Raw genomic sequence first — 11056 nt, forward strand, 5'->3', positions numbered from 1 at the left:
CGATAATTTCCTGCCCTCCTCATAACATAGCAGATGTGAATTTGGTACAAATAATAAAGAGTTAGTGTTTCATGCACTCAGCAATGTTCTTACGGGAATACTTATGTTAACATACATCGGGATACTTAGTTTGAATTGTTAAGTCTCGTAAGTAGATGTTTATAGTTTTGTTCCACTCTGGCTACGATCATGCGCTTAGAGGTTAATATATTTTTTTTTAATAATTTGTGTTTTATATATATTAAAGGATATTAAAGAACACTGAGCATGTGTTTTTGTAATACCTTTCGAATATTTTCAAGTAAGGAAAAACATAAATAAAAGGTTATAATGGTTCTTAGCATCAGATAGTAAAATTATATAAGAATACTGCTAAATACGTAATACGTTAATACGTAATATATATATATATATATATATATATATATATATATATATATATATATATATATATATATATAAATATTATTGTTGGCCATTACAAGAAATTTATTGAAAGAGCCAAATAAACACCCATACCTCCACAAAGGGCTAACAGCTGATGTAGAGATTATGTGTGTTAAGTCACCAATGTTGTGTTGTCTTTTCAGAATATGGATATCGCAAATGGGCCAGTTATGCTCGTAATACAAATGAGCTTGTTATTATCAGTAAGTTTAGGAGAAATGATCCGAAATGATTTATGCGCTCCTTGCGTCTGTACATCGAAAAACGAAACGTCCGGTCTGTATACGGTGAGTTGCGCCTCCAATCCGACACTGAAAGGGCACATACCTAAATTCAAACATATCTTGGAAGACCAGATCATTCAGCTGGATATGTCCAATAACAATCTTCACAATCTGACGAGCCAAACGAAAACACCCTTTGCTAACTTCTCGGAACTGCAAGAACTGAATATGTTCAACACATCTCTCAAGTTTAGAATGAACAGCATTACAACGATTGATAACGAAACGTTTGTTGGACTTTCCAAATTAAAAGTTCTCAATATTTCTCACAACGTGGACCTTCCTCTTACGAACTTAACCGACGAGTATTTATTCAACCATTTGACGTCGCTGCGAAAACTAATAATGTATCAGACCACTTTTATTTACCACATTAACAAAAGTTATCCGAGCAATGTATGGAAAAACATACCCTCTCTGCAAGAAATATGGATTGATGGTTTTTCTTTAGAACCGTTTGGCAAAGATTTCCGTAATATGTCGAATCTACAGATCGTCGTAATATCTGGGAATCTTACTTCTCCGATTGAGGAATATCCCGATTTCTGCGATATGGAGGAAATCACTGACAACACGTTATTCAATCTGGTCCACGTCACTGATTTGTCCATCGTCCACTGTGGAATTGAGAGCATTTCGAAAAACGCATTTCAGAACTTGGTAAAACTCCAAAAACTTGATCTGTCACAAAATGACGCGCTTACATTAGAGATGGCATCAAGGAGCTTTACAAGTTTACATAGGGGGATTCAATACCTTTATCTTGACAGTGTTGATAAAGTCAATTCTTTAGGTTGCGATGTCAATATAACTACAACTATGGCAGAGTCATTGTCGCACACCTCCTTAAATACTTTGTCCTTGGATGATAATCGAATAAAGTCTGTTGAAATAGATGCGTTTTTGAAACTGCCTAAGACTCTGGAACACCTTAGTGTGAAACAAAACAAGTTTGAGCTCGGATTTTACATGTTTTACGCGTATCAGCTGACTAACCTGAAGTCAATTGACCTATCATATAATTTTTTTGGACATGCTTACAGCCTGTGGCGGCAGCCTAATTCCTTAACAGTATCACGTAACGATTTGAATCCGAAAATGACACACGATGAGCTCGGTCGCAGCGTTGCCATTTCCGATGACATTGAATGCCAAAAACCACAGAATTTCATCCCAACGATATCTGTTACGGGATTTCTTCCACCAAAATTGGAAGAAATCGATATAAGTAACAGCAAAATTGGATTTCCAATATACGACTTTTACATAGACACAAATAACTCTTTGAAACGTGTCATTGGATCGAATTCGCTTTTGTATTGCTGGGCGGGACCGGTGCATGGTGTTAAACATGTGGAAGTTGTTGACCTAAGTAATAACTTTTGTTCCATAGTAAAGAAAGATTTCTTTAAAAATATGCCCAATTTGAAGCAATTGTTCCTTAAAAATAATAATCTGTTCTATGTTGTTCAGAATAAGAGACTGTTTTACGCTAATTTTGAGATTGAAATTATTGATTTGTCTTTTAATAGAATTAGTAGACTGCACCCACTTCTTTTCGCAAATCAAACTAAAATGAGAATTATTAATTTGGCTAATAATAACTTGATTGAATTTGATAGCAGGATAAGTCAAATGAAATCATTGGTGTCATTAGATATGTCATATAATCACATGTACACATTAACAAAAGAACTTCGATCCGACCTTGACATTATCAGAGCTTCCAGACAGAATGGTTCACTGACTCTGAATCTAAAGAGAAATGCTTATAGTTTGTTCTTGTGATAATTTAGAAGTATTGGAATGGATTCTTGACCACACTGAGCCACCCGTTAGTTTGCTAAAAGTGATGATCTCTGAGTGTTACTTTACCCATAACATGTCCTCATCGCTTCCTAATGCAATTTCTATAAACTCAAAACAAGATTTAGAGTTCCAAGTAGATTTTCTTCGACACTATTGTGCTTCATACACATCTCTTATCGTTGTCTCAGGTATTATTATATTTATAGTTATTAATATTATTGTCGCAGGAATTGTGCATAGATTCCGATGGAAGATAAGATATTGGTACTATATAAATGTGAATAAAGCAAAACAACGCAGAGGTTATATGGCGTTGAATAGAAGTTACGCACACGATATTTACCTGGTGTACGACGAAGACGATCAAGATTTCGTCTTAGACATTTTACAACCCAAACTCAATGAACTGCAATACACAGTGTATTCTCAAAACGATATTAGGGGAGGATCTGGATTATCTCGTGCCATAGCGAATGCAATCCATGACAGTAAGATGGTTGTGTTCATCGTTTCTAAAACATGCAAATATGACTCGAACAATAACTATGAATGGACACTGGCGAAGCGCATATCTGAAATAGAATCGGAGAACAGAAAACATTTCATGGGCATTGTAATATTTTACAATTCAGATTGTACTCGAAATGTCCCTAACAGTCTGAGGCTTATGTGGGAGGACTCGTTTATTTACTATCCGCAAAATGTAACTGAGCAGACATTGGACACATTTTGGAAAGATTTTTTTATTAAAGTACGCGAAATAGACGGTATTTAGTAAACCAACCTGTGTAGAAACCAATATTTGCTTTGGATATTGACAAAAAATTGGTGTACTTGTTTGTGCATAACTTTGAGAAGATCATGTTTATTGAGTTTATGATGGAAAAGTTGAAGATACAAAATTATATCACTTAGAATTAGTAAATAAACATTTTATTTGTATTGTATTATTAATTCAAATGATCATTTAAACATGTGTTGCAAACATGATGCAGTTATATATTATGCAAGAGCATATTGTTGTAAAATTTAGCATCTTTAATATAAGATTTTGTCGAACAACACTTGTATTTCGAGGACATACATTTTAAGTAAATATGCATTTAAGTTAAAGAAATATATTGTGTTTAACAATGTTGTTTATTATTAACACATTGGGCTGTATGAAATTTCTTATTTCATTATTTAACTATATTAACATTTTGTCTGTACACTTGATCTTTGTTCTTGTATATCGGTTGTGTATTTAAATATGTGCAAACACGTAATAAATCCTTACAGAATTGGCAAAATGAAGTAATACCAAGACTTCCTAAGGACTTCATTTGACTGAAAAAATTCCCGAATAAGTACGGAATATCCGGGTGAGAATAAGTATAACCACTATTTACGAGAGTGAAAAATATATTTGTTTATAAATAGTTGTAGACATCTATGTAACATGGGAAATAAAAAACAACAACAAAAGCGTGGTTCCATATGACCGCACACATTACATTCATGAAATGCGAAGTTGATACTATTTATGCATGAGTTGGTGTTTTTATTAAAAACATACGAACAAATTACAAATATTATATTCCTTATTTGATAGTCAGCTATAGTTGTCAATGGCATACATAAAGTTACGTGTGTTTTGCGTCTAGTTTATGTGGCGATGCACAATAAAAAACGGAAAATCCTAAAGGCCATCAGTTAAATCTCACTTGTTGATGAAAACACCTTTGGTTAAATATGATGCAAGTATGACGAAACGTTTTGCAAATAGTATGTTTGTAACAAAGCAATTAAAATCAATTTACATAATTTATATTTCGTTTTCCCTTGCATAGCACATGTTTGTACAAGTATATAAACTACGTATAGTTTATCTATCTACTTACATACATACACTGGAACACGTGAACACTTCAGCTTATATTGTTTTTGTTTCAAAAGGACTGTATTTCAAGCACAATATGTATACGCATTTCGGCTTGTATCAAGCTATACTATCAGCATTGACAAGATAATTTTCAGATACTATAATATCAAGCCTCGTCGCATACCTGCCATACACATTTTGCTTCTCTCCTTTTATTGATGAGTAAAAGAGAGAGTCAGGCTGAAAAGTTGTTGAGCTATCAAACGTCGCATGGGAGTCCATATAGTGTATATGGGTCTCGCTCTTGGAAAACGGGGTCTCATGCATGTGCGTTGAGTGTCGTCAGGGAGACACTTTCCACCTTAACTGGATTTCCTCTGAAAAGAGACTTACTTTACAAGAAAAAACACCATAAAGGGGGAAAATGTCGTCCCTGATTATCCTGTGAGGACTGCACGGGCTTATCTGGAACAAAACTTGACGCATATGCATTAAACGACATTTTTCCAGAAAGAAGGTTCATACATTTTTACATCAAAGTCCTATGCTTTTTATGTGTTACTTGTATTTGTATACAATCAACTGCAATCGGACATTAACTTAACGGATAATTAAGTATATTGTCAAACAAAGTAACGTCTTTTAAAACAAAGTATATATATCTTATTTTATATAAATATTCATACTATGATTCACAGTATGGTTGAGAAGCCCGTAAGTGTACGAGCGTGACTCATTGCTTGGAAACATCTGATATATTAATATATTCACATCTCAAGCGCGTATTAAATATTTCTTTTAAATGAAGTTCACTTTGTAAACGTTTACTATTCACTGTAAATGTACCAACGGTGAGCACGCTATTGTGTTAGATAGATGAATATAGATAAATAAATATTTCTCTTCGTAGAAATAGTGTTGAATTAATTTAATATTTATCTTTGATCCATTCCCTCTTGGAATATATTTTAAGAGCCTTTTGATTTGCTGATAACATAGATATACAATAAGCTTTTGTTTCGATGTTTCATCAGTTTAATATACAATTAAAATGTTCAACAATTAAATGTTTTTTTTTAAATTATAATTATCTTATTTCTGAGGAATTCAATGCCTATTATTTTAGTTTTTATCTTGACGAAATTGTATTGAGTCATTTACCAGAGTTGTGGGATTCGGCGATTATAAAATACTTGCGAGATAAAGTTGATAATGTTGCTTGTTTTATATAGTTAATTCAATTTAGTAAAAAAAGAGACAACCAGCACACATTCAGTACCTTTATGAAGCTGAAAAGTTATTAGGGAACTGATATTGCGCAGCAGTCATTCAAACAGCAGTGATTGCTTTTATCGTAATTTTAAGAAAGAGTGTTTCATTTTGGCTAGTAAACTTAAGTAAAGATTATTTTTGTAATTGAAAATGCAGAATTCGTATTGCGCTTGATATTTGGAAAAAATGTTAGAATATTTTAATAAAAACATATTTTGGAGAACAGTTATTCTTTGATCCTTGTGTCCGTTCCATGTTGTATTGGAGTTATAAATAATGCCTTATCATTCACCTTTAACAAGCAAATAATGCACAAATCGACGGCAAAATCAGCTACTGGTTAACCGCAATAACCCAAATTATTTGTGGACAAAAGTTAAACAAGCAAAACAAAAAATATGCACTGACATAAGTATAAGTCCAAATGATTGGCGAAATTATTTCTCTGATTTACAATATGATAATAACGCACCACCCATTTTATTGGACGATATAGCTGTAGATCCTGCTCCTAATACAATATCCCTTAATACACCAATCATTTTATCAGAAGTCGAAGATGCCATTAGAAAACCGAAAAATGGCAAAAGCTGTGGTAAAGACGGCATCCCATCAGAATATTATAAATATACTTTTGACATTTTAGCACCATATCTTGTTAAGATTTTTAACAACATTTGTGAAACCAAAGAATTCCCGAATTCATGGGGGAAAAGTATTATCTGTCCTTTTCATAAATCAGGACCAACACATATGCCAGAAAACTATCGTGGAATATCACTTATAAATACAATGTATAAAATCTTCACGGGTGTCATTAATAAACGATTGTACGAATGGGCAGACCTACAATAAAATTGATGAATCACAGTCAGGTTTTCGTACTGGTTACTCAGCTATCGATAATATATTCTGTCTACAAGCTATAGCTAACAAGAAATATCTTTAAACAAGAAATATCTTTAAAAAAGATATACGGCGTTGATTGTGGTTGCAGTTAATGAAAGGTAAAGACTTCAATGAATGAGATCAAAGATAGCGAATGTCTTTTTCTGTGCAGTTCTTAGCTGCAGCAAACGCAGTACGGGATGATACGCGGAGTTTTCGCGGCTTATTTTACATTATTACATATTGCTGGTCATAAACGTATAGATACAAAACAGAAAACCAAAAGAAGAATGGAAGTGAAATTAAAACATATGAGTCAACCGGCCACACGCGAAGTATCCGTATATATTCTAAATATTTATACGCGCGTTCTTCGAACAAACCTGTTTTATTGGTTTGTCTGGCGTTGCTATTTGATTCGATTTTTAACAGTATCGAGAATCATTGCGCTCATGCTTAATTCATTAGTCAATATGATGGCATAATCGTTGTTAAATTAATTAAAAATAATATTTATCATGGTATTGTTGTAAAACACATTAAGAATCTATTATTGACATACCATATGATATCGCTGGATATCTTCATTTAACATCTGTCTGGTCTAAAGAAAATTCCAGTTCACCTAGGTCACGCTATAGCGTCTTTATTATGTAACGATTATTTTCCTGGCCGCGAACTCCGATCAGTACATAGGGACGCAGCGATGACCTGTATGTAAACTCTGACGTTCACACACAGTGGCCGCAAATTGACCCGATATACCTCGCGAGTTGAAATGCAATGCATTAAAGTGAGTCTTCGCTTTCACTTCTCTCTATACTTTAACATGTAAACATGTTGACAGGAATATGGAAGTTAGTAATAAATATGAGAAAATAGCCTTTAAGTGCAAACGTTCTCGCGCTGAAAATCTTCTGAAAATAAAAGGTGGACGCACAAACTGTATTGATGTCGAGATTGAGTGTAAAACTGTTCTATCTATTAATCTTTTTCATTAGATATAAAATTGTTTCATGCTGAACACGCAGTAAAACAGTGTTACAAAAGACGCGGACATGTTTCCAATGTCCTGGTCGTATTCTCAAATCAGCCAATGCAGTCAATGAAGTGTATTCATCTGTACTTGGCCGCGGGAAGTTTTATTTGAATTCTATTGGACGCTAACAAAGGTCAGGCTAAGGTGAAAAGCTGGCTTAATACAGCTTACGCCGAAAAAGATATACGGCGTTGATAGTTCAATGAATGAGATCAAGGATAGCGAATGTCTTTTTTCTGTGCAGTTCTTAGCTGCATCACACGCACAAAACAGAAAACCAAAAGAAGAATGGAAGTGAAATTAAAACATACGAGTTAACCGGCCACACGCGAAGTATCCGTATTTATAGGCGCGTTCTTCGAACAAACCTGTTTTAGTGGTTTGTCGGGCATTGCTATTTGATTCGATTATAATCAGTATCGATAATCATCGCGCTCATGCTTAATACATTGGTCAATATGGTGGAATAATTATTGTTAAATTAATCAAAAACAAGGGCTGTTTGTAAAACATGCATGCCCCCCCCCATATGGGCTGTCCGTTGTAGTGGCAGCCATTGTGTGAATACGTTTTTTGTCACTGTGACCTTGACCTTGACTTAGTGACCTCAAAATCAATAGGGGTCATCTGCGAGTCATGATCAATCTACCCATGACGTTTCATGATCCTAGGCGTATGCGTTCTTGAGTTATCATCCGAAAACCATTTTACTATTTCGGGTCAACGTGACCTTGACCTTGACTTAGTGACCTCAAAATCAATAGGAGTCATCTGCCAGTCATGATCAATCTACCTATGAAGTTTCATGATCCTAGGCGTATGCGTTCTTGAGTTATCATCCAAAAACCATTTTTCTATTTCGGGTCACCGTGACCTTGACCTTTGACCTAGTGACCTCAAAATAGATAGGGGTCATCTGCGAGTCATGATCTATCTAACGATGGAATTTCATGACCCTATGCGTATGCGTTCTTGAGTTATCATCCGGAAACCATTTTACTATTTCGGGTCACCGTGACCTTGACCTAGTGACCTCAAAATCAATAGGGGTCATCTGCGAGTCATGATCAATCTACCTATGAAGTTTCATGATCCTAGGCGTATGCGTTCTTGAGTTATCATCCGGAAACCATTTAACTATTTCGGGTCACCGTGACCTTGACCTTTGACCTAGTGACCTCAAAATCAATAGGGGTCATCTGCGAGTCATGATCTATCTAATGATGAAGTTTCATGATCCTAGGCGTATGCGTTCTTGAGTTATCATCCGGAAACCATTTTACTATATTGGGTCACCGTGACCTTGACCTTTGACCTAGTGACCTCAAAATCAATAGGGATCATCTGCCAGTCATGATCCATCTACCTATGAAGTTTCATGATCCTAAGCGTATGCGTTCTTGAGTTATCATCCGGAAACCATTTTACTATTTCGGTTCACCGTGACCTTGACCTTTGACCTAGTGACCTCAAAATCAATAAGTCATCTGCGAGTCATGATCAATCTACCTATGAAGTTTCATGATCCTAGGCGTATGCGTTCTTGAGTTATCATCCGGAAACCATTTTCCTATTTTAGGTCACCGTGACCTTAACCTTTGACCTAGTGACCTCAAAATCAATAGGGGTCATCTGCGAGTCATGGTCAATCTACCTATGAAGTTTCATGATCCTAGGCCCAAGCGTTCTTGAGTTATCATCCGGAAACCACCTGGTGGACCGACCGACAGACCGACAGACCGACCGACATGTGCAAAGCAATATACCCCCTCTTCTTCGAAGGGGGGCATAGAAATATTTATCATTGTATTGTTGAAAACACATTAAGAATCTACATATTTCTGGTCTAAAGAAAATTCCAGGTCACCTAATTCACGGATAGCGTATTTTTATATAACTATTATTTTACTTATATAAATGCAATGTATTAAAGTGAGGCCTCGCTTCCACTGCTCTTTATACTTTTACATGTTAACATGTTGACAAGAATATGGAAGTAAGTACTAAATATGAGAACATAGCCTTTAAGTATTAACGCGTTGCGCTGGTAATTCTCTGAAAATAAAAGGTGCACGCACAAACTGTATTGATGTCGAGCATTGAGTGTAAATCTGTTCTATCTATTAAGCCTTTTCATTAGAAATAAAATTGTTTCATGCAGTAAAACAGTGTTACAAAGACGCCAATGGCATAAATGAAGTGTATTCATTCGTACCTAGCCGCGGGAAATTTTATTTGAATTTTATTGGACACTTACAAAGGTCAGGTAAGGTGAAAAGCTGGCTTAATACAGCTTACGCCGAAAAAAAATCTGTCAAAAAATGAGGTATATTTTATTGTTTATACATTGACTTCCGCAAAGACTTCGATACAATTAATCATCATGTGCTCTTCCAGTCCCTACATAGAAAAGGCATACATGGAATTTTTTTAATGTTATACTTAATATGTATACATCGCTGTATTCATGCGTTAAAATTCAAAATACGAAAATCCAACCCGACGGACATTCTTTTTCTTGTATTAGAAACAGTGGACCTTTAAGACATTACGAACATTGGAATTTCCGGGGCACGCAAGTAAATACTACATCTATTTATAAATACATGGGATTAATGTTTTCACCAAAATTATCTTTGAGCGCTACACATGAAAAACTAAGTGCACAAGCACAAAAAGCATTTTTTTCTATTTACAACTATAAAAAAATCATTTGGGTATTTCCCGGCTAAATAATTATTTATATTGTTTGATAGTATGATTAAACAAATTCTGTGTTATGGATCACAAATATGGGGTTACGAGTATATTGACTCAATTGAAGTAGTACATAACAAATTTTGTAAACGAATTTTGCATGTTAAAAAACCTACAAACACATGTTTTGTTCATGGTGAATGCGGACGTCTCCCATTATGTGTTACCTACTTTGTCAATTTTATAAAATATTGGAGTACGTTACTAACTATGCCTAATCATAGATACCCTAAACACTGTTATATAATGTTAAAAGCGCTTGATGACTCCGGAAGAAAATGTTGGGCTTCAAATGTCAAAACCATGCTATTTTGTTATGGCTATGGAAATGTATGAATAAGTCAAGAAATTGGTGATGTTAATTTATTCATAAGACACTTTCGCCATCGTATTACTGACTGTTATACTCAAAACTGGCAAAGTGATAAAAACAATTCTTCTCGCTGTCACCATTACATGTATTACAAAACAATGCTAAATACTGAAAGATATCTTACCTTAGAAAACATACCATTTAAACATAAAATTGCATTTTCTAAATTTAGATGTTCTAATCACAAATTAAATATTGAGATCGGTAGACAATCAAATATCCCATTTGAGGATAGACTATGTTATTTTTGTCTGGATAACAATAACATACGTGTTATTGATTGTGAGTTTCATGCATTTTTCTATTGTTTTAAACACAGAGAC

General features: G+C 34.6%; 1 protein-coding gene across 1 annotated transcript; it reads left to right on the plus strand.

Annotated features, from left to right (window-relative positions):
- On the plus strand, nt 1–2985 carry LOC127843120 (toll-like receptor 4). The gene is made up of 2 exons (XM_052372951.1): nt 1–147; nt 591–2985. Exon 2 carries the CDS (start codon nt 594–596, stop codon nt 2517–2519), a length of 1926 nt encoding a protein of 641 aa, XP_052228911.1. The 5' UTR covers nt 1–147; nt 591–593; the 3' UTR covers nt 2520–2985.
- Nucleotides 2986–11056: the final 8071 nt, after the last annotated feature.

Source organism: Dreissena polymorpha, chromosome 8 (assembly GCF_020536995.1).
Source record: "Dreissena polymorpha isolate Duluth1 chromosome 8, UMN_Dpol_1.0, whole genome shotgun sequence".
NCBI lineage: Eukaryota > Metazoa > Mollusca > Bivalvia > Myida > Dreissenidae > Dreissena > Dreissena polymorpha.

Coding starts and splice junctions, on each gene's coding strand:
- LOC127843120 (XM_052372951.1), top strand. CDS start 594: ATGGATATCGCAAATGGGCCAGTTATGCTCGTAATACAAATGAGCTTG.